This window comes from Hakea prostrata, chromosome 1 (genome assembly GCF_041222555.1).
Source record: "Hakea prostrata isolate BN-2017 chromosome 1, UWA_Hpros_2, whole genome shotgun sequence".
NCBI lineage: Eukaryota > Viridiplantae > Streptophyta > Magnoliopsida > Proteales > Proteaceae > Hakea > Hakea prostrata.
This window is the reverse complement of record NC_142600.1, coordinates 14,188,253-14,212,578: the sequence shown is the minus strand read 5'-3', so window position 1 is coordinate 14,212,578 and position 24,326 is coordinate 14,188,253. Positions and strand designations below refer to the sequence as shown.

The 24,326-nt window shown below is 38.8% G+C and overlaps 1 protein-coding gene across 4 annotated transcripts in view; it reads right to left on the bottom strand.

Annotated features, from left to right (window-relative positions):
- Nucleotides 1-1,113: 1,113 nt before the first annotated feature.
- Nucleotides 1,114-24,326, bottom strand: part of LOC149027685 (Galactose oxidase/kelch repeat superfamily protein) — a 32,324-nt gene continuing 9,111 nt past the window's right edge. Inside the window, exons 8-17 of one of the 4 annotated variants that reach the window (XM_089164953.1) lie at nt 20,740-20,796; nt 16,121-16,212; nt 11,840-11,924; nt 8,184-8,336; nt 6,614-6,714; nt 4,280-4,456; nt 3,715-3,827; nt 2,672-2,750; nt 1,838-1,910; nt 1,114-1,722 (exon numbers count right to left, since the gene is read on the bottom strand). In XM_089164953.1, coding sequence (XP_089021079.1) covers nt 1,851-1,910; nt 2,672-2,750; nt 3,715-3,827; nt 4,280-4,456; nt 6,614-6,714; nt 8,184-8,336; nt 11,840-11,924; nt 16,121-16,212; nt 20,740-20,796 — 917 coding nt within the window. In that variant the 3' untranslated portion in view covers nt 1,114-1,722; nt 1,838-1,850. Of the gene's footprint in view, nt 1,911-2,671; nt 2,751-3,714; nt 3,828-4,279; nt 4,457-6,613; nt 6,715-8,183; nt 8,337-11,839; nt 11,925-16,120; nt 16,213-20,739; nt 20,797-24,326 lie in introns of all 4 variants that reach the window. The other 3 variants (XM_089164945.1, XM_089164936.1, XM_089164958.1) reach the window with 3 other exon arrangements.

Below are 24,326 nucleotides of genomic sequence, written 5' to 3'. Positions count from 1 at the left end.
CACTCTCCTAGCTTATCAAATTGTGTCAAAATACATTCATTGTTGCTGACCACAGTAGAATGGATGCATCTCACCCATTTGGACATCTGTACTTTATTAGGTTGTCGTGTTTGCAATAAAAATAAAAAATAAAGAAAAAGAAGAAGAAGGAGAACCAGTTCTCAACAGGAATTGAAGTAGTGTAGCATCGGGGGGGGGGGGGGGGGGGGGGGGGGGGGGGGGGGGGGGGGGGGGGGGGGGGGGGGGGGGGGGGGTTTGGGGGGGGGGGGGGGGGGGGGGGGGGGGGGGGGGGGGGGGGGGGGGGGGGGGGGGGGGGGGGGGGGGGGGGTGGGGGGGGGGGGGGGGGGGGGGGGGGGGGGGGGGGGGGGGGGCGTGCCAACACCAACGTGCTGGTTACGAGCTAGGGCTTTGACAATGTTAGTGTCGGCGTCGTAAAGGCGAACGTTGGTGATCGTCTCTAACTGAAGAAATGAAACAAGGTCCGTCGAAGATAAGAAATTAGAGATGTCGGCTCCGATGTTTAACCCATGGCTTTTCATCTGCTTCTTGCTTCTTCAACTCTACAACTACTCCTACTTCCGTAACAAAGCGCAAGAAAAATCGAAAAAAGAGGAAAGCTCAACAAAACAAGTAGTTATGTGCAATGAGACTATTTTAGATTAAACTTAAAATCTGCCATTAAAGTATTAATAAAGAGAGGAAACAAGCAGCCTAATTCCTCATCTGCTTCCTCTATTTTATCGGTATAACCTTGCATTGTCTTGGAAATTTTTGTTTTCTCTTTTTGCTAAAGCTCCTCTTCCAAGTTCAAACATTAAAGAAATCATGAAACACGAGATAGAGAGATAGCGGACCAACGGCGTAAAGGTATTTTCGATCATTGTTTCTAGAATCAAGAAATTGGCAAGAAATTCTTTTGTAGATTTAAAAAAAAATTATATAAAGTTTATACAAAAAAAAAAGTATACGTCCCTTCAACCCCTTTATCCTATGAACAAACTAATAATTTTAAAATTAAAGATTTCTTTAGAATATTCCAAGTTCACCAAAAGTGGCCAAACTATTGAACACTTAAAAAACAAAATTTTGAGCCAACTTAAGTGGGTAAAAAAAAACCCCTGTAAACACTTTCAATATTCACCCTTCTACTTAATCATGTGAGCCCTTTTGTATATTATCCTAAAGGCAAGACATTCCATTTTACATGCTCATTGACATCATGTATAAGGAATTTTAAAACACGTGGACAATTTGTAAATACTTCACTGGTTATTATTTTTCTTAAGAAATTCATTTATTGCCATTGAAGAGGTCACGGGGACAACTCTCCCTTTAGTATATATAATAATAATCCCCACCCTAATATAAAATTACCAATTTCTACCCCAGAAAAAGAAGAAAGAAAAAGAAAAAATTTTATTCATACAATTTCAACAAAATTATTAACCAAAAAATTTAGAAAAAGGTTCAACGATATTTGTCCCTGGACAATGGACATGTCTTGGTAGTTTGGCGTGCCTAGTTGAAAGTTGAAACACGCTTAGGGGCATTTCGTCACGGCACATATGGATGTTGCTCTGTAGGGGATGGGTTCTCCAATGTGGGGAGAAAATTCGTCCTGCTATACATTAGCTAGGTTCCTTCGGTCATCAAATCAAGCTTTCATTTTTCTTATCCATGGACATGACATTGCTACTGATAATGTTGATGCGAAAGTTGTCCCTGATTCACATGTAACATCCTGAAATATAACTTATTTATATTTTGATTCAAGAATTACAATCGCTGGGAGTAATCTCACATCGCTTCTTCATGGTAAAAAGCAAAAACCAGCAACCTGAAGGTACTTTTCAACTTGATAATAGCTGTTTATACTCTGTCAGCAGATTTGGAACATCATCCATACGCAACTGAAAAAGCATCAACCATGTAACAAAAATGAGTAACACAAAGGAAACAGAGGCAAGATCATACATAGATGCACCCAAAACAGTTGGGCTGAAAAATAATGGGATTGCTCTCAAGTAGTGCACAAAAAGAAGGGGTAAGGTAAGTGGTGTATCAGATCAACACAGAAACATAGATCCATGAATGTCGGATGTCCTTGCAAGACATTTCTTTCGACAACTAAGGAAAAGAAGAAACGCCCTCGTAGCACATTGAGAGAAGTGTTGGTTTGACAACCCATACACCCGTCATATTACAGCTCTCCTTGGGCTCAAATTTCATGGACACTTTGTCCACATCGCCATCAGTCAGACAAGTTTCTGTTCAATCCAATTCTCCCTATTTGGAGATAGAGAGAGGTTGGAGAGTTGCAAAAGCTCTAGTCCAACCAATTTCCCAAACTGGAAATATAAAACTTCAAGAGTTGATTGATGATTCAACTTTTAATGCACAACTTGTTCTCAACCTGAGAAAATAAAGGGGTGAAAGCTCCAACATCATGAGCATACTGCGGAGATGTATGAAACTGGACATGCTACTGGGCCAAGGAGGGTGCTTCCTATTTAGGGGTTGGTTCGACCAGAGGATCCCACCAAACGACTTAAAAGATATTAACTGTCAAGATGAGGTTACTTTTAAATGGCAGTGAAGTGGCCCTTTTTCATCACCACAAATAAATAGAACAGCAACTGTTGGATCTTATATATATCCATTATATCCATACCTGAGATGCTGTTTTAACGTGATAGAAGCGGTAACTCTGCTGCCCAGAATGACCATGCTCTGCAGACAGTGAATCATCTCTGCGATTTCCCCACCACAATGCAACCAGACACAGGCAGCCGAAGGATACATGATAATATATGTGTAGGGTTCAACATGCAAAGCCAATAAATTTCTTTAGTAGTGGCCTAAAATGCAAATTAGGTCACAAATCACCCAAAATAATCTGAATCAAACCAGTATCCTAATTTATATTTTTCTTAGAAATTAAGAACATCAAACAGGATAATTTGCAAACATATTAGTTCATGAAGAACATGGTACAGAGACTGCTTTACTTATGCTTGATAGTCATGGTGGATGACGAATAAATGCAAGGTGACTTTGTAACTAGACTATTTCTCTCAAAATTTAGGGCAATAAGGAAAACTGAAATTTAAATTAGTTCGAAGTTGAGCCACTAGCACCTGCAAAGGTTAACCAGACATGCAGGTTTTTCAAGACAAAAACCATTAACTTTTGAAACCAAAAGGTGGAAACTGGAGCATGAACTAGCCATCTGAACTGGTTTTAAGGAATAAAAGCTCAAGGTAACCCAACTGAGAAACTCTTATGACCCTTAAAAGCATTAGCGAGTTTCTTTACTTTTCTCTAAAAATAGAAGGTATTTTTCCAAGGTGATTATGTGTGTCATAAGTATTCTCACCTACATTGTTGCCCCCCCCCCTCCCTTGAACCATTCTTTTGTCTGTCCATGGAAAAAGTTTTCTAAAATATGTTATTTGGACAACTATTACTCATATGGAGTCTTGACAAACACAATAACAAAAAGCTTAAATCACCCATGGTGTTTTAAATGTTTTATTTCTATAAACAGAGAAAGGAGAGGGCGGGTAAGAAAACTCCACTAGGGAAATTTTCTTCCTAAGCCCTATTGAGTTGATTTTTAAGTAGGTTTGACTGGCAGCAATAACTCATAACAGCAAGTTTACCATCATTTAAGCAATCACAAGGTATTCATGGCATAAACATCGTGAAGCTTACAAATGGTGACGGCTTATTAAACGGTGGTAGTCTCGAAGCAATGGGCCTAGCTCCCCTAGTGGTATAGCCCTCGGTGAAGACTTCTTCCAATGATCACGAAGTGCCTGTACAGCCTCCATAAACACAGAGCATTGTTAGAGAAAAGTATCTGAGATGTTATAAGAATGTAGCAAATGTAACAATATTAGAAACTGGTAACAGTAATCACACAAGAGGAGAGAAGAAGAGGAGAATGGAGGAAGCAGATGGAGAGACAGCCAAAGAGAATGGCAGAATCGATATCTCTGGCAGGCCTCCCCCCAACAAAAAAAAAAAAAAACACACACACACACACACACGTGCACATACACAGAGAGAGTATATATATACTAATTAACCCAAATACAATAAACAAGGACTAAAGTCCTTCCCGTAGAAGTCTTATCTAGATATCTAAACTAACCAAAGAAGTCTAGCCTAACCAGGAAAAGAATATAACAAACCAACAACAGAGAGATAATAACCAATCATGATATGGACATAATAACCAAAAAGAATCAAATTACTATAAAATATTCAAGCTTACCTGATGTACCATCTCTTCTTTAGCAGATAATCCTTCTCCAGTCAACCTTGATGACAGTTCAAGAAATTCTCTGTCCTCTGATTCATCTACAATATCAAGCTCAGCAGAGGATGCTGAAACTGAAATTTCTAATCTTTTTTGCAATTCTTCAATTGGAGATCCTTCTTTTTGGTTTTCCTACAACAGAAAGAGATTAAGTTCAGAATGCACTGGTATCTGATCTTCCATTACAACATCCTGTAGACTTCCTAAATCCCCCAGGAGTGAAAAATAAACATCTATTCAACTAATTTATGTGACATTGGTGAGGGCTAGACCATGTCGCCACAAACATCTCTACCATAGCGCCCCACAACCCCAACCCCCCCCCCCCCCCACACACAAAAAGAGAGAGAGAGAAAAAGAAGAAAAGAAAGTTGTTTCCCCAATGCAATATGTATATATAATATGCAAATGATCTATGAAGTAATAGTCTTTCTACATCACCAACCTAGACATGCATTTTAGACAGAAGACCAATAATAACATTTTATTTTGGCACAGAGAACACGGAGCTGATGATATGACCCTTGGTTTAATATCAACTGGACAAGGAGCCAGAACCATCCTTCCCCACCCCCCCCCCCCCCCCCAAAAAAAAAAAAAAAAAAAAAAAAAACTCTTTTCTTTTCCGGGGTTTAGCTTACTGATAGACAACTGTCTTGGCTGAAAACTACAACCAAAAGGAGTGCCTTTCATTTACACATTCAGTCTTCAGAACTGCCTAATTTTGGTATACATTGTTTTAAAAATGAATACAGAATCATGTAAGATTTGAGGCACAACCAATGCACCATGGAATTACTAATGCTTTTTCATTTCTTGTTTTCGGATTGTTAATTGTTTACTGAAAAACATTGTCTGACCAGGCCAAAAAAATAAAATAAAAAAATCCTGGATTTGCCTAATGTCAGTGTTCTAATTTAACACCCCAGGCTTAAGCATATGCATGACACAAGCTAATGTTACTATAAACACCTAAAATTTTATTTTCCTTTCCCTTTTTGATATTTTAATTTTCCTCCAACCATTTATCAGTATGTCTTCATTTCTGTCCCCCTTATTGATGCAGCCTCAACAGGGTGAAGATCCAGCAGAATAATTAGGTTCAAGAGATTCTGGCCTGGTTGAGTCAAGTGCTGTTTATGGCTACACAGGATAATCCGAACTCTCTTACAAATAGATCCTTTATTTTTGCCTTGATTGAATTCCCCAATCTAGGATTAAGAGACTTAAAAGGGAATTTGAACTGGCTCTGTTTATGGTTTTAGGGCTTCTCAGATGGGAGTACAGGGTATTGTTTAGGGTTATAGGACTAGGGTTAGGTCTGTTAAGATTCTAGAACGGAAACTAAATATTTGAGGACTAGGGTTTAGAAGATCTGGGTCTTATTGTTCTCAGTTTCAGATTTAAGACATTAGGTCTAGGGTTTGGGAATAAAGCATCAAGGTTTTTGGGACCCAAGGAAGTGAACTGAGCTGAAAGTGGGATTGAGTGTTGTTGGTTATGGGGGAATATGGATCTGAAAGGAGACAGAATCCTAATGGAGGGTTTAAGAGAAATGAATTCTAAAGTTATGGCGAATATTGAAGGGGCCCAACGGGGGTAGGGGTCGCAGAAACAGCAGTTTAAATTAGGGAAGGGTGAATGGAGCAAAAGCTGACTCGTTAATTACTGGTAACCAAATCCATCAGGGATGGAGATGAATTATGTAGACGGACCGCAACTTCCGGCGAAGGAGAAAAACATTCAGTTTGAAACCCTAGAATGGTTGTCAATCACCAGGAGGTCCTTACCATTGATGAGAAGCAACTGCACCTTATCTTAGGCTGCAACACACTCTTTATTAATTATCTTCTGAAATCTGAGTTTTGTTACAAGCATAGGCCATCTATTTATAGCCTTATATTGACTCCCAATGGTACTCACAACCCAACATCCAATTTGAATTCAAATAGGACTTCTACTCCAACTTTAAAAGACTCCTTATCTCAACTTAGAGTGACTCAACAATAATTAAAAACATAACTGACTACTAATGAACTCCTAATTACAAATATGCCTAGCAGGCTTGAGTAGGACTGATGCTGCTGGGCAACAACCTAGGCTGCTGGACAGCAGGCCAAGGACTTCCTCCGGGCTTTGGGATTCCTTTTGGGGTAGGCCTGGGGACCTACATCACTTATATTCCCCTAAAGCTAAACTAAATAAGATGTTTTATGTTGAATAGGAAAAATACCCTTGACATGCACTTTATGACAGGGTTTATGATTTTTAATTCCACCAGTTGATTACCTTAGATCCAAAGTTGAATGAAGTGCTTGAAACTGATGCATCCTTGCCTTCAGGAACACTTCCAGGAGAAGATGCTGGCAATCGTTTTGCAATTGGATCATCTGTAATTCATGAAGAGAATCGCAAGCAAGCAATTGAGGGAGGGTCATATTTTGAAAAGTCAGGGAATAATTCCTAAAGTAAGTCCAAAAGACTAGAAAATGTTAAAGAATCTTAATATCCTAATGTTTGGCATCTATGCTACTCCTTCATATATAACTAGGCTAGAGGATGTCAACAACCTGACTAATGAGGAGCTTATAAACAAAGTGCAGGAAGGCTAAGAAAACCTTTGACTCCTGCAGCTAATTGACCCAAAAATCCTTTTCACAAATGACCACGGAAATTGGAGAGTCTCACAGGTACTCCCCTTCAGAACTGACAAGAAATTAAAGAATAATTGACCCAAAAATCCTTTTCACAAATGACCACAGCAATTTGAGAGTCTCACAGGTACTCCCATTCAGAACTGTAGTTAATTAATTGTTTAAATTATTTGAAAATTATGAAATATTTTTCTGTAGTTATTTAAAAATTTATAGAAAAATACCAATTATTTTCAGTTTTATACTTAAAAATAGTTGAATCGTAGTACAAGTATGTATGTAATTATTAAGTGGAGATCTCGGATTCTCAGCACCAGTTTCTTTATGCTTATTTAGTTTGTGGTTATCAAGTTGTTTTAACATTCCATTTGATTGTATTAAATGTTTAAAGTACTTTTGTTATAATTTATAACTCTTTGTATTTGTCAGACAGACACACATCTCTCAGTTAGTAGGATATGAATGAGTACTTTTCATTGATTATTTTTTTAATGCAAAACACCTCATCCATTGTGTTAATTATGCTTTAAATAGGATGTACGCAGAAAACCAGGTCAAAAAACCATCAAAATAAAGCCTAAACTAGCCACCAAAACTTCTTGGCAAAAGTACCAGGTTTCGGTAGAGAACCTTGGCAAATATGTGTATTTAAAAGTATCAAGGGAGAAGAGGTAGGAGTTAAGCTTTTCGGGGGAATCAAATCTAACAGTTTGGGTAGGGGAGTCTTGGTAACTAGAGCATAACCACAAGGCAGTGATAGAAATTTCCCAAAAATTAGTTAGAAGGATTTAACTTCTGTTCTGGATCCATTCATTTTAGAGAACTCCTTCTTTGTCGATCCTGTCTTCCAATGCTTGCTCTACTAGGAGTCTGCAAGTTAAGAATATAAATATTTTCAAAGAAAAGTTGCCATCTGCCTAATGAGGTTTATCATGTAAAATAGTAGTTTTTCCTCAGTAATTCTTAAATACTCAGACGAATTTAAGTAGGCCACTTATTTTACGGATATATGGACCATCACAGGAAAACCAAAGAAAGGAATGTAGTCTGCAAGAATAATTTATTTACACATTATTATTTTTAGAGGTTTGTTTTTGTTGTTTTGGAAGGGGGGGGTTGTATGAGATTTTGAGGGCAGTTGTTTTATGGATCTTTGGTCTTAAATAGACAAACAAATGAATCAAACCCATAATAAAAAGGAGTACCTTCTGGAACTAACCACCACAGATCACCAAATGTGTATTTCCCATCAAAGCCACCAAATAAGAGATAGCGGGAACCGATGCAAGTCATTGAATGATAAGCTCGGGCAGGAGGAGGTTCATTGCTGGTAGGCAAGCGCTTCCACTGCACAGATACTGAATAAAACCAAGACCATTGGAAAAAGAAAAAGAAAAATTTACATGACAAAGTAAGAAAGATGAACTTCCTCCAAAAATAGAAAACAGAGGGCACGACTGTGTTTGACTATAACATGATTTACATCTAAATATTATCTTTTCAAAAGTTGGCTAGGTAGGACACCACATTCTTATCATCCAACTACAATGATTAGTAAATGAACTCATGTCCTATTTGTGTAAGAAGTCAGAAACATGCCATAGTAGTTTCTAGATAAAGCATGGTGAAGATTATATTTGAATTATCTTTTCACTGTCGCACCTCCTCTTGAAAAATGATTCCGATGAAGTGGAATATGGAAGGGTTGTTGACACAGGCCATTAGGACAATATTTAGATTACAGGAAACAAATGGCTTTCATGAATCACAAAATTATTGAGAAAGGTGATCCTTCAAGCTGGTTCTGAATTTTGGCAACTTCTATGACTGCCGCAAGGATGAAGAAGATGAAAATCAAAGCTCGAATTTGCAGAAGTTGTTGAACAATCAAAATGCAGGTCGTGGGCTCTTTCCCACGACTCTTAATCTTCCTTCAATGTTGGTTTATTTATTCATTATAATTTGATTGACAGGAAATTAAACTAGGACTCAAAAAAAAGAAAACCAACTTGAACTCAATAATTTGCTTTACAACTCAATAACTTAAATAAAACAACTAGACTCCGAATCAGAAGTAACTTGCAAAAATAAGCAATTAACTTCCAGAATGAATCCTACTTGAAAATTGGATTCCAATTGGGGACTCTTACTTAGACATGGATTCTCACTCCAACAAAGACTATCATAACTCATCAACAATTCGCTTTACAACTCAATAACTTAAATAAAACAACTAGACTCCTAATCAGAAGTAACTTGAAAAAAAAAGCAATCAACTTCCAGAAGGAATCCTACTTGAAAATTGGATTCCATTTGGGGACTCTTACTTAGACATAGATTCTCACTCCAACAAAGACTCTATCATAACTCATCAATGAATGAACTAAATTATAAAATAAAATTAGATCTAGAATCCTTGAAATGAGTGGATTCTAACTAAGGGGATCCCTCTCTAATTGGGACTCCTACAGACTCAGACTCTTCAATAACTTGACCAAAACAAACCCAAACTCAACAACAAAAGTAGATATGGGCTCCTGATAACAATCTACATCTGACCAGCCCTACTGGGGCTCCAAAAGAGGGGTAAAACGACCAAATACCCTGGATAGAATTCAACCAGTCCCTTGGTGTGCCAATGGGGTCTGATTTGTGGTCCAAATCTCGGTGGATTTTATGTGGGCTGGGCCTGGTTACATCACGTAGGGTATTACAAATCCTAGAGGACTGCTGATTCTCTTGAAAAGGATCCTATGAGTGGATGGTGGACCTAGATATAGGGCTTTATTTCAATCAATTAAACCCTAGATCCTGGTTCACATAATGGGGGTTCTTACTTGTTATTGGAGAGAAAGGATGCTGAATTCAGAAAATTTTGAATGCAAAGCTGCTGCAGTTTTCCTTCCTTGGAAACCTGCAACTCCAGACAATATCTTCATTCTATCAACTCTATTCAATAATCCAACTACTTTCTTTACAAGCAAAAGGCTATAGTTAGAGCCTTACATGGACTCATACTAGGACTCAACATTAGAAAGCAAATCAAACTAGGACTTCGACTTGGACTCAAATTGGAAAGCTAAACGAACAAGGACCCTTAACTAAATAAAAGTGCAAAATACAAGGACTTCTAATTTTAAGAAAGAATACCCTTCAAGATAGGACTCCAACAGTCCAACTTAGGAACCAAAATGAAGAAGAACTTCTAATTGGGACTCTCATTCTACTAAGGACTCTTACTTTACTAATCCTAGGATGATTCAAATTACAAAGCGAGAGAAGGACTAGTTTTCCACTAGAATTTGGACTACTACTAAAGGAATCCCTCTCTAAGTAGGGCTCCTAACTAGATTAAGACTCTTTCATATCTTGACAAGGACTAGAATCCTAATAAAATTCTGGTTCAACTTAGATCAAGTTGGGTTAGACCAAGGGCAGCCAAAATGTCCAAATTGCTCCTATGCTGCCAAATTTTCCTAGGCTACTGGGTCACTGGCAACCCCCTGGGCCTTCTTTAGGGTGGTCCTGGGCCCAGTTCACATCACAGAGCCAGTGGCAAAGCCAGATTCACAAGAAAGACTCAGTTTGATTCTGCTACGCAAGATGTCAATCATGGTGCAAAGGCCCTCACACGTGATATTTAAACCACAGGTCCACCTCAAGACCAGATGAGGAGCTTGACAATGTTGACATGAATATTAATGTTTCTTCTGTATTTGAGAAACCAGAAGGTAGTGGGTTCAAGCAGGCTAGAACAGTGGTGTGACTTGTCATTTCCCACACACAGACACATCTAGTGTTGAGTATGGCTGGCGTATTCAATATAGCTCTTCATCATCTTGATCCCATACTACTCGTGATGATCAATCACAGGGAGTGTCATCTTTCTTTTTAGCATCTTTTCCTTCCCAGGTCCCCAGCTGCACAGCCCTGGCAGTCTGATTTACCAAGCCGGATGTACAGTGGAAGCACATTCACATCTTCTTGAATGCATGCCCATATCTGAGGTTGGGAATTGGGATACCTACAGTCTGCTAATGATGGGACATATCAGGCTGCTGTGATAAACTTTTGCATTATTCTGACACATCGTGATATGACTAGCTTCTATGATTGAGTAAAAGGAATAATTTTGTTGGTCTCAGCAATCTTCCATATTTGTTGTTGAACCCACTGGAACTCTCGCTAGCACTGACATAGAGTAGGATACTAGGAGGAAGTGCACGGGAATTTTTCTCAGTTGCAGAGCCATGTGCCTTCATGTGAAAATGTGAACTTGTGATTAGTGATGTCTGTTGGTGACTGTACATTTACACCTTTATGTAAGATTGTGAAATTTATATTAAGCTGATTTTTCTCCATGTGTTTCTAATAGTTACATAATTTAATTGGTTCATTTGTATTTGATATGTTATAGGACTAAACCATGTCTAAAATAGGGTATCTTTGAGAAATATACAGTTAACATATGGTATAAACTGACAGCTTTAAGTTATGAAACCAAACAAACAATTTGAGTATGTTTTTCAACAATCTAAAGTTCCACCATGATTAAGAATATACAGTAAGGATCCCTGCCAAGTTTCATCTCAAATTACGGTTGTTTGAACATTGAAATGGTCAAACAACTCCAGCAACCAAACGGTCCAAACCCAACATAATTCCAACCAGAAGTCAGTTGGCTCCAGAAATAATTCAGTTTCTACTGGGGTCACGTTTGGGTTTTTGTTATCATAGTCCATTGGGCAACTAGAAAGAAAAAGTGACTACTTAGGTGTTACCTCAGACAACTGTGCACAAGAGTGTTCCCATATGCTTCTACAAATAAATTTATTCAACCTTAAATTTCATACGGACTTACCTCTGTCTAAAACAACACAATCATTGTGATAGATGTCATATCGACTCAACCAACCTCCGGTACCATGCCCCCCAAATAACAAGAGCTGCAAAAGTACATTGGATTGAATGATCTTATTCATCAAATCATATTACAATGACAATGGAAGTAAGGATAATCTTGGATTATAAAAAAACAAAATAAACTTCAAGTGGACAATTGTAGATTGTTTGTTAGCAAAGCTCATACCAAAATACACAAGAAGGGTCTTCCTTCCAAGTTTTGAAAGGCATTGCATAGAGCCTACTTGAAATTTTATTTTGTATGTAGTCAATAAGCTCCTCATAATACAGGAATGAATCATTACAATCACCAGTAAATACTCTCCATCACTGATTGGTCAGCATGAGCTTGACGGGAATAAGTTACGACGAGTCATTCAACACATTCTGTACAAGGATAAACTCCCCAAAAGCAAAACCCAGCAATGAATGTGCAAGAGAAAAAGCCACAGCTGAAATGGAGTGCAGCTGCTGGGCAGTCACTGATGGGCCAAAAGACAAATCATACCCTGCCTCCAGCCACTAGGGTTGGCCAATCCACCACCCAGGGCCACTGTCCCCTCCTCCCTCTCATATCTCCTCTCTCCTCTCTTCATCATTTCCCTTTGCCTTCATCTCCCCCCCCCCCCAAAAAATAAATTCCATTTCTCCTTTCCCAATTCCCATTCCAAGACTCCAAGTATTGGTCTATCCTCTTCAATCAGGTCCTGTCCATCACTGGAGAATGCCTCTCCATCCATTTTGTTCCTCCAACCATCTCCAGAAACTTCCAAATTGCCTTGTGCCCCCATGAAATCCTAGTAAATGAAGACAGCCTCCAGAGTCTGGACAGACTCCTCTCTCAGCCACTTTTTGGGTAAACAACCTCCTTTTCATATTGTGAATAAATCCCTATCCAAGCAACGGAGATAAAGAGGATAGACGGATACTGGATTCTTAGATAGCTGCCTATCCATCTTGAAATTTGCTGAGGAACAAGACAAGCTTTGTCCTTGCAGAAGACCCACCCTAAAAGAGTTAGACAAAAGCAGTTCTGTAAAGACACTAAAGTAGATGGTGAAGGGGTAGGGTATCAAAATAATCATGTGAGGGGAAAAGGACAGGTGGCAGGGTTCTACTGAGGAGCAAACACTCTCAAGTTGGCTTATGTGTAAAGTACTTAGGATATTGTGGGGATTGTTGGGACTACATTTGTGAGCATAGGGAATAGGCAGGGGGGATTAAATAGTGTTTTGTAAGGGCAAGCTTGCTTGCGGGGAGGGGAAGACCCTTAGTTCGGCAGGTTGAATGGTCATTCAGGTCTTGGGGGTTTTGTAATGGAGTTTGTTAATCAATCACAGTTGTTGAGGTTATTGCTTTTATGCTTTAACCATTTACATTCATCTTCAGATCTTGTTTATGCTAGTTGAATGCTGTGTGAGTGTGTTTGGGTGAATCAAAATGCTGCCAAGAGCTGGTGTTCAGTGTTCAAACAAGGTTCCTATCATGATCATTCTCCAGTCACAGAACCGCCGCCTTCAACTCCACCAGATTGATTTCATCTCCATACCCCTTGGAACTTAACAGGGCTCCTCCTACATTGGTGTTCTGATGGACTTCGTCACATTGGATTAGTGAAGAGTACTCCTCTCTTCTCTTATTAAAGCATGGAACAAAAATCGATCGATATGGTCGAAATATCGATCGATATGTCTGCATTTTTTGAATTCGAAACGAAATGTAGTAGTAGGAACAGAAAGCATCCATATCGTTTCGTATCGACCGATATATCGATACCATATCGGGCCGAAATGTTACCTGCGCAGCTTATAAAGTGTCCAAACCGAGCCACTTTTCGACCTATCGACGCTATTTCGACCTATCGAGCGATATCGCCCTCTGCATTTCGACCTCCTTTGGAAATTTTTGCTGATTTCTCTTGCTTTCATCCCCTTCTACACCTAATTTATAGTATTCCATTTCCTTCAAACACTTGATTTGCTCCTCCATTTGTGCATTTTCTCAAATCTTGCAAGGTGAGTAACCAACTTCCTCATTTTTTTTTTTTTCATTTGTACCTTAAATCATGTTAGATTGCTTCCAAATTTATGTATGTTTACTTCAGAGTGTTGATCTATGAATTTGTAGTGTCAAAATTATTTTTTGATTCTTCCTATTATTTATGGTGTCCCTCCCACTGTCTATTATCAGAGTCAGCCACTGGGACCTTATCAGTATCCTTATCCTTCTCCTAGTCCTGAAAGCCAGGGTGCTCTTTCAGCTGTTGAGCAGATCTTCCACACTATTCCACAGCCACAAGGCCCACCACCACCAGTTCCTTTGGAGATTCACAACTTCCCACTGTCAGGAAATCTTATGCATGTGGATGAGGCCACGTACAGAGATGCAGTTGTTGACTATGTCCAAAACTATATGGGGCAAACATCATGGGAGTTGTATTGTCATTTGTATGGGGTGCAGACGGAAGAGGGAGACCTTGAGGCTTGAATAGAATAGACTTGTAACTCACTAACTTGTAAGTAATAACATTCCCGCTTCTTCTCTGATTCATGTACTATATACTTGGAATGTTGGATACTTGGATGTTACATTTTTAGTAGTTTTTTAGTAAACTAGTAGTTCTATAGTGTTTATTATGCTTGAAATAGGTAGTATGCAAAAATCTAAATCAATTTGAGTGCATTTGAGGCTTGAAATTGACTTTTCAAGAGTCAGATAAAAAGTATCCAGTTTCGGTCGAAATTTCGACCGAAATTACCATATCGATCAAAAAAATTTCCTTGTATTGAAGTACCAAAGAGACGATTGCCTTAGTTTGTTATAATTTGTATCTATATCCAAAGAGGTTCCTCCTCCTTTGGTCTCCATCTCTAACAGTGAAGGTTACTCTTTTGAGCAGGAGGTCCTTTATGGTGGATACCCACTAATTGTATTGCATATAGATTGTTAAGCCATGACTCTTCATCTTTCAAAATCAGAGGAGAGATCCAGCTTGCAATGATAGCAGCAATGCCTTCTCTGAAAACCAGGTATGTTTCTATTCTCTGGTTCTCTACTTCTTTTCTATCTCTTCTTCTCTTTCAGCTTTCCTTTTTTTCCTGGCACATCTCCTGATCTTTTCTTCTTCTGATATTTCCTTCTGTTTTATTTTCTTGTTTATTCTTTTCCCACTTCTGCTATCTCTCATGACCTCTGAGCTCTCCTGCTTTTGTTTTCCCCCTTTTTATCCTTTCTTTTCTGGTTCATGCCTCTCAATTCTCTGTCTTTTCTGTTCTCACTGTGAAGCAATGCTCAGCTTATCTCTCAATTCTTTCCATTCAACCTGAAATCACATCCTACTACAAGCAATTTAAAGGCAGAAAAACTCGAAAACAAAGTTCAAACTGAAGTGAATCACTCCTACATAGGAAAACTTAAACAATTAAAAGACTAAAATTTAAAACTGAACCAATTTATTTAATTAAGTCCAACTCTAGTTGGACCAGTTATTTTTGGGGTTAAACCAGAACCAATTGAACCAGATTATTAATACTACACCGCCTCTACTATAATGCATCATGCAACCAGCTGCATATTGTTGGAACCATCAGTTTTGAATTAGTAGGATGGAAGAATTCAATCAATACTTTAGACAGAGATAACAAAGACAAGGCATGAGTACCAAATAGAAAGAAGAAAAAAAAAAAAGATTATCTCAAAAGATTTAATATGCTAAAATTCGTCACGTTATTGGATTCTATATGTATTGCATCTGAGGTGAATCTTCTCTCTCTCTCTCTAAATTCCTATCTAACTCCAGTGCACTTCAACCCTTTTTTATTTGTTTTGAATTAGAAAGAACAAGACCAGTGACCAAACTACAGCTCTACCAATGTTCCCTGCTGTTTCACTTAATCACCATCACAGGCCACTGCTCTGTCCTTGTCTGGTTTTTTGTTTATGAAAAGAAAACAACTTAGATGGTCTTCCTTTAATTGCCCAATTAACCTAATTAACCTGTCAATGATTTTAAACATGCATGCAATATCTAAACCAAAAGTCTAGTATTTTTGGTCGTGTAACTTTAAGCCTAAGCTTTGAAGAGTTTCAGCTTAAATAAAGAGGAAAAATGCAAGCGCCTATATTGTAGATCCCACTGTATAGAACGCACTATTAAAATGGAGGAAGCCACTTGAAGAAAAAGGTTCAGCTCAGAAAACAAAATCGATTAAAATAAACAAAGAGATTATCCAGTACTTACATAATGTCCGCCTGATGTGATTGTATGACCACAACGAGGAGAAGGTGACTGGCCAGGCAGCTTCAGCTGAGTCCACCCTGGAGTCTCATTCTCTTCCTTCCACAATAGAGGGGAAAACCCAACATAGTAATCAAAATCAGTATTAAATTCCAAATGAAGCAACATTTTTTACCATAAAAAGGGGAAATTTTCAGACACCCCAAAAACTTCTCTTATGTTCACATACCCCAAGAAAATGCAAAAATGGCACAAACAACCCCCAAACATGTTATGAAATTATGCCCTAGGTCACCAAGGGGTTGGCTCAGTTGGCAATAACCAACAGCTCTTAGTAAGAGGTCAAAAGTTTTACTCTCCTTGGGATATTAACCCCCCCCCCCCAAAAAAAAGAAGAAGATATAACAAGTTCCTTGATCCAAATAAAAAGAAAAAAATTACGCCCTAGTCCATCCTGTTAATATTTTCTGTTAAGTCATCATTTATTATTTTTTATTAGAACCCTTCAGACCATGAGAAATTCCCAAATGACCTTCCTTCATATTCGTTCTTTTTTCTTCTTCTGCTACCAGCCATGATAACCTCTATTCCTCCTTCACCATCTCAAATGATTTCTTTCTTCTCAAACACGTCAATCACAGCTCGTCTTTGTCATCCACCTTCACCTCCGATTCCATCCTCTAATATCAGAGAATTGGCAAAGTAGATGGAATGGAGGAAGAGGAGAGAGGAGAGAGGAGTTCGACCATCTGGTACATGGAGCCAGAGTGTCAAGATCATCAGGCCATTGATCATAAGTAAAGTTTCTCAAGGTGTACAAGAATTCAGATATCTTTTGCAGAAAGACACCTTAAAATTTTCGCTGCTCCCCGAATCCCCAAACCTGTTCCCTTTCCCAAGAATGAGGCACAATTAGAGTCCTCAATTCCCACATGTCTATCAACGGTTTCCAGTAGCTCTCTTTACTCCCTATGCGGAAGACTATATGCAATTTTGCAAGTTCAAAATTCTCCAATTACAGAAAACCATAATTCCTTCACACCTTAACTCCTCTTTCCCTAAGTTTCTAAACTATAGGCTAGAGGCATTACAACTTCTAGACTGCAGAACAACAGCCCAATTCCCCAAACCCTAATCCTAGCCGAATCCCAATTCAACTAGGATTTGAAATTCAAGTTTGAATTTTGGACTCTATTAAATTTCCGATCGATTTGCTAACTACCTTGTTATGGGCATCACGAGGAGTTAAGCCAAAGCGGAATAAAGAAGATACAAACTGACATACCTGGTAGGGCTGCAGCCTTGGCAATAATCATAAGGACAGGGGCACTTCACAGGATCCCTATGACTATCATCAAGGTATAGGTTCCGAAGCGAAGTGTTATTCCAAGGCTCAAGATAAAGAAGAAGCAAGCCTTCAAATTAACTGAAAGACCCAATCAAGAGATCAACCAAGACACCACCACCAACCCCAACGCCAAGGCTCCACAACTAGATAGTGAACCCTCTTCAGCAGCCCAACAGTTTCCTACAGACAACGTGATAGAAAAGCCTGACAAGTGACAAGGTCACAGCAACTAAGGAAAGAGTTGAGACACCCATTCCACCAAAGGTTCTTTAAAATACAGGAAGAGTGTTGCTGCCCACAGATATTAGGACCATACCAGCACCACTCCCATGTGAGACCGGACCTCCTTTGGGCTTCATTTTCTTTCTTGAGGATACTATAAACCTCCTACGGGCTATAGCAACAGTGATGATCAAAGTGCAAACGGAAAACGGCTCCAAAGGCATGACCAGCCAATCCACCCTTCCTTGTAGGGCTCCTACAACTTAGGCCCCTAGGATTGAAGATTATATTACCACTAGCCCAAGTCCACAAGGTACTGTAAAGGAAAGATGCAAGCAGCCACGCATCTGTTACTTCCTCCTCACTGCAAGATGAGAGGTTGAGTCCACTTGCAAGCCCTCCAGAGAATTGACCCAGAAGCACATGACAAGCACATTCATTAAGAGATGAATGTTTTCAAGAAGGGGAGTCACCAGGGTTGGCCCCCCCCCCTAAAATTGGACAAAAAAACCAGACCCAACAAGGTTTTCAAAGCTGGTCGAATAGTCCAGGGGTATTTCGGTCATTTTCCAAGCCCCCTTTTAGGGCTGAATATGGGTCTTGATAAAATCCCCTCGATCCAAAGGTCAAGGATCTCTCTTTATTTTTCTGTTTGAGTTAGTAGTTTAAGAGTTACAATTTATTAAAGTTACTGTTGAATTATTAGGATAGGGTTCTCTAATTTTAGGAACCTTATCTTAAAGTAGTTCTATTTTAGTTAAGTCCTAGTTTGTTACGTCTTGGTTACTTAGGAAGGAAGTTTCATTGTTTGAGTTGTGGAGGCTATAAATAGCCTAGTTTTTCATGTAATCTTTCAGTTTTGAGTTAATGAAAACTACGAGTTGAAGAAAGACTTAAGAGAAGTCGTGGGATCCCTGGGAGGGTGACCTGCAGTTAGTCGAATCTGTAGTTTAGAAACTGATTAAGGAAAGAGGGGTTAAGATGTGAAGGAATTATGGTTTTCAGGAATTTTAATAATTCTGCAACTTTCTCAACGAAAAAGATAAAGTGCAGAATTACTAAAAGTCACTAACCAAGGTAGGTTTGCGAAAATAAGGTTAGATCTTTGTTCAGTAGGCTTGGGAGATCCTAAAGAGGGTATAATGGGATGTTTTGAGGATGGAATGGGAGAGTACTACTTGGGGTAGGATCTGAAAACTTGGGAAGAAGATGGAGATCGGGGATGGCTTCTAGGGTTTGGGAAGGGGGCTGTAACTTACTTGGGCTGTTGGAAACTTGAAGGATGCTATTTGACTTGATGATGGAGACTTCAAAACTTGATTGCTGGTTCGTGTGAGTGCTAGAATGAATGCTTGAGTGCTTGACGAAGAAGGAACTTAGAAATTGTAGAAATGATAGCAAAAGCCCAATCACAGGTCACCCTCCCAGGGATCCCACGACTTCTCTCGAGTCTTTCTTCAACTCATAATTTTCATTAACTCAAAACTGAAAGATTACATGAAAAACTAGGCTATTTATAGCCTCCACAACTCAAACAATGAAACTTGCTTCCTAAGTAACCAAGACGTAACAAACTAGGACTTAACTAAAATAGAACTACTTTAAGATAAGGTTCCTAAAATTAGAGAACCCTATCCTAATAACTGAACAGTAACTTAAATAAATTGTAACTCTTAAACTACTAACTCAAATAGAAAAATAAAGAGAGATCCATGACCTTCGAATCAAGGGAACTTTATCAAGACCCATATTCAGCCCTAAAAGGGGACTCAGAAAATGACCAAAATACCCCCAATACCCCTGGGGTATTCGGCTAGCTTTCAATGCCTTGTTGGGTCTTGTTTTTGGGCCCAATATTAGGGGGCTCAACCCTACATAAAATCCTTAAACCATATGGATCTATCAAGTCTTAATAATGTTGGTCTTTGTTTTCTTGTTCAATCTCTTCTTGTTCACAGTGGTTCTTTATCTTCATTTTCCATGGTTTTGATCGAAATGCAAGTTTCAAGATGATCCACCGGTGAACGTTGGCCTGTTCAGGTCCAGAGAATATTGGAGAGGGGAGAGATGTAAAAAAAATTGAAGAATATTTTCTAAAACAGAAATAAGAATCATTTTAATTTTTGAAAAATAACTTTATATGAGATGATCTAACAGTGGACAAGTTTCTAAATAGGTGTTGACCATATGGGAGGGGATTTAAACAGAAGCATATTATAGTACATTCCTCTTATTTATGGTAAGGGAAAATTTGCTAAACTTAGAGAAAAAGCTCAAATGGTCTTTTAATGTCTAGACTCTAGACCTAACAATACCTCCAAAATAGGGGACCTGTGCTATTATTACATTTTTCAAAGGGTGTCTCACTAGGCAAAGTTTTTTGTGGTGTCTTTGAAATTTTCCCCAAAAAAGTATCATAAGAAAATATAGATGACCAACATAGAGCCCACTTGATAAATATTAATAAAGAGGAGAAGGTACTTAACATCTAAAATATTTGTCAAGAAGAATAAAGATGCACACTAAAACACACGAGTAGAAGAAATGAAACAAGGACAAAAATAGGCAAGAGATCCATAAAAATAAACCTTCCCACCATGTGGAGTAGAAAATAAGATAGGAGCTAGATGACAACTGACATACAAAGTGATGATAAATCTACCTGGACAAGATGAAACTTTTTTTTTTTTGTTGGGGGAAGGGGGGGGGGGGGGGGAAGTGGGTGGAACCTGTACCCAGTGGTTGCTGGAGGGAGCATAGCCAAATACAACCATATATCTACAACAAATAAATAATGAACAAAGATGGGACCTAGAAAAATAAATTATTGTGTCGGAGATTCAGCACCAACACGTACTTAATTGTACGTGGAAATGGTTATCCACAGACTCAAAATTGAGACATACAGGGGGGGTAGGGAGATAATTTTCAGAGAATCAGTAAGTAAAATGATAATTTACATATCATAAGAAACATTAAACCAGTGGTTTAAGGAAGAGGAGAAAATATCTGAGTTTTGTAATGCAAAACGAAAGGAGACACTAACAGTCACCTTCCTCAATAAGACCCTTCAAAGCCCACAAATCACCCATAATAGGTCCACCACCACCTGTAAAAGTTGACAGTAGAACTGCGCTTCAGGCATACACTTCAAAGTTTAAACAGATGCAAACAGAACTTAGCCGAATAATAGCTAGGCAAAATCCTGTAAGCGATAGTTCACCGATGAAAGCAAAATTTCTGAGTGCTATAAACAGTATAAAAAAGTTTGAACTGAAATAGAATCTTTATGGAAGTAATATTGTAAAAATGATAACACTAAGAACAGATCTCCCCAACTTCTGAAGCCAAAGAGAAAATACAGCAGCGGTATCTTTAGGATTGACATCATCAATAAGAACAAACAAAACAAATTCAAGAGATTCCCAAAACAGAGCAAGTCCTAGCTTTTTGCGAGTGACCAGTCAAGGAAAAAAAGCAAATAGAATTCTATGAAATTATCAACTTTTTCTATTTCATCCCCAACTATTCAAAAATACTGTTGAGAGATGAAATAACACAAGTAAGAAACCAAATGTGTATGAACTATGAAGAACACTCCCACACCACACCTATTTGTCAACAGCATCTTTTTGAGTGGTCCAAAACCTCTCAGATCTCCACTACACAGTGGATTACAATAGAGCAAAGCAATGACAAATCTTGAATTTTTCACGAGACCAAAATGGGACAAAACAGTATGCAGCTGCTGTAACATGAAAGGCTTGGGAACGTTGATAGATCAGGTTGGGTCAAACAAGACTTTCACATAGAATAATATATGTGCTTCCACTAATTTACTTTTTTAGTTCAAATTATAGCTTCGCGTACATAATGAATATGATCACCATCATCTAACTTGTAGTCCTACAGTATGGTTTCAACTTGTTTTAACTAAAAGAAAAATACAAAGACCGACTGAAACACTACGTTTGTGACATAAAATCGAAGGAAGCACAGATAAATGGGAAAAAATCTCAAGGGAAAAGCAATCCTGCCTGGTCACATGCAGCAGATGCAGTCTGCATCCAGACACAGCCTTGGCCCTAAGGACCACTGAACCACTAATAGAATGAAAAATTCCCCCCATAGATGCCCCCGAGTGTCCCTTTATCGGCCCCTGCGATGGTGCAGGGTCACATCACATCATAACAGAGCAGGTTTAATCTGGAAGCTGGCCACAGGAGCCTCACTCGGTCAGCCAAAAAGAGTTGGACCGACATCTTGTGAATTTTTACAGTTGAATCAAAATCAGGTTTCAGTGGGGCAATTACAATAAAATATCACGATTTCGCCAAAACAACCAAGATGTTAACTCAGATCTAACCCAGCCTTAGTTTTGCAGAAAAAAAATTGAGTTATTTCCAAGATCTCATTTAGTTCTTGAACCAGGTTTGAGTATTTTGATTCCAGTTTGAAGGTCTTCAAAGAAAATTGTAGTGTCTGTAGCAACTACGGCTATCAGTGTTGAAGATTCTCCCCTTCTTAATGTGAAACAAGGAATCAAGGGACTAATGCTACTCATAGTTGTTAAGGCGTCGCCTAAGCGTCGCCTCGGGGACGCCTAGCCGTCCGGGGGCCTTCGGAGCATCTCAAATCGGTGTCGCCTCATTTTCAGGCAATAAGGCAACCGCCTTGGGGTATGGGGCATTGCCTAGGCTTCGCCTCAAGAGCCTCGGACGCCTTATACCCCAAGGCGTCCGCTTTTTTTCCCTTTTATAAATCACATGAAAGATGCCAAATCGAAGGCATATATTGAATTAATTATTAGATTCCAATTGTAAAGTATCTATTGTTTGAACCTATATGCATATTTATAATGACGCTACATGTGATCAAATGTTAAAAAAGGAAAAAAATAAACAAAATCAAAAGAAAATAAGCTCTTGACTCGAGTCTCTCACTCTCACTCTAATCCCTAATCTCTTTCTCTCTTCCTCTCTTCTTCTCTTCTATTCCCGTGATGATACTCTGGCAAGCAGCGGCCTGCGACAGATGACTTTTTATCTTCTTTTCTTCCCGCGACTTTTTATTTAGGACCTATTATGTGTGGTTTGTAGTATGTTGGATGACTTGAGGTAGGCTAATATTAGTTTTTAATTATATAAGATATGATAAATTTATAATTAATTGGAGTGAATGAGATGTACACTAAAAATTTCATTTAAAACGCCTCAATCGCCTCAAAAGCGCCTCAGAGGGCGCCTCATCGACTCATTGCCTCAACTAGCCTAAACTGCCTCACATCGCCTCATCGCTGTGACAACTATGATGCTACTCTGATCTTATTTGTGACATAGTCTGATCCAAAGACGGCTGTCTTCTGATCATAGGATTTGATTGATTATGATGATTCAAGCGGGTGATCTCTGATCATCTCCTCATTCAATACAATCTTCTAATCTTCTCTTCCCCTGCAAAAGCAAATGATGGTTCGAAAGCTTCTCATCTTGGTTTTTCAGAAAACCGGGACGAGATTCAAGGCCAAAAAAAAGTTCTGAAAATTCAACTAAGATCTCCATCGAGTTGAGATCTTTGTTTGACCAAAATCTCACTCAAACCAGCTATATAAAAGTACCGGATCTCGATCTCCACCAAGATTTTAACTTGATGTTGGCTGAGATTTCAGCTTGATCTTGCCCATCACTCCCTAGTCCCTGCCATGGTAAGAAATCTGTGTCTCGAGGCTGATCTCTTCAGCTAAAAAACCAAGACCTCATGAGATAGCGGCCGAGATATGGTAAAAAATAAGGGCCAACTCAAGTGAAGTCAAGGGCCCATCCTAAGGGGTTTTAAGGGTCAGGTTAGGCTGAAACTTGGTATTTAGCCTAATTTAGGCCTTTTAAAAACACTGATGGCCTTAAATTTGTGAAAAAACAAGCTTATGTATGAGTTCCAACTCAACCCAAAGTTGGAAGTCGAACTGCTGAAGGAATGAACATGCAATCTTATAAAACATACATACAGAATCATTAATTGATATAATTGAAAACCAAGTGACTTAATACATCAAATAACTTAAATTCTTTAGAACATAGTATTTGGGAAAAGATTCACGCTTGAAGAACACCTTAAAATACCCTTGATTGATGTTGTTTTGATGTTGTACATGGACTAAGGACTCCTTAGAAGTGTTGCAGGTGAAAATCTAGAAAGATTCTGCAAAAATTAGGCAAAAAATGAAGAACATGGCACTGATGTCGAGAGACGACACCGAAAGGAGTCAAGACGAGATAAGCAATCTCGTCTCGACTCAAGCAATCCTGACCGAGCCGAGATCTCACTCAAGTTTTGGTATTTTCTAGGTCTCACATCTAATCATTGGCTCAACCTCTGAGAAAACTGAGATCTCACGAGATCTTGTACTATGGTCTCTGCTACTACTCTAGTACACTAGTTTTTCCCCCCAATTAACTTGGTCAAACACCTTTTACACTTGATCAAATAACTCTTGACGTAACCTCAAAGGGTTGAGAACCAACAAACCAACATCCCTTTATGAACAGCAGTCAAACTAGGGTCTACAGACCCTGCGTCTAAAGGATTCAATGCTGTTTTAGGGCTTTTGGGTCTCTCAAATGGGTGTATAGGGCCTGAAGT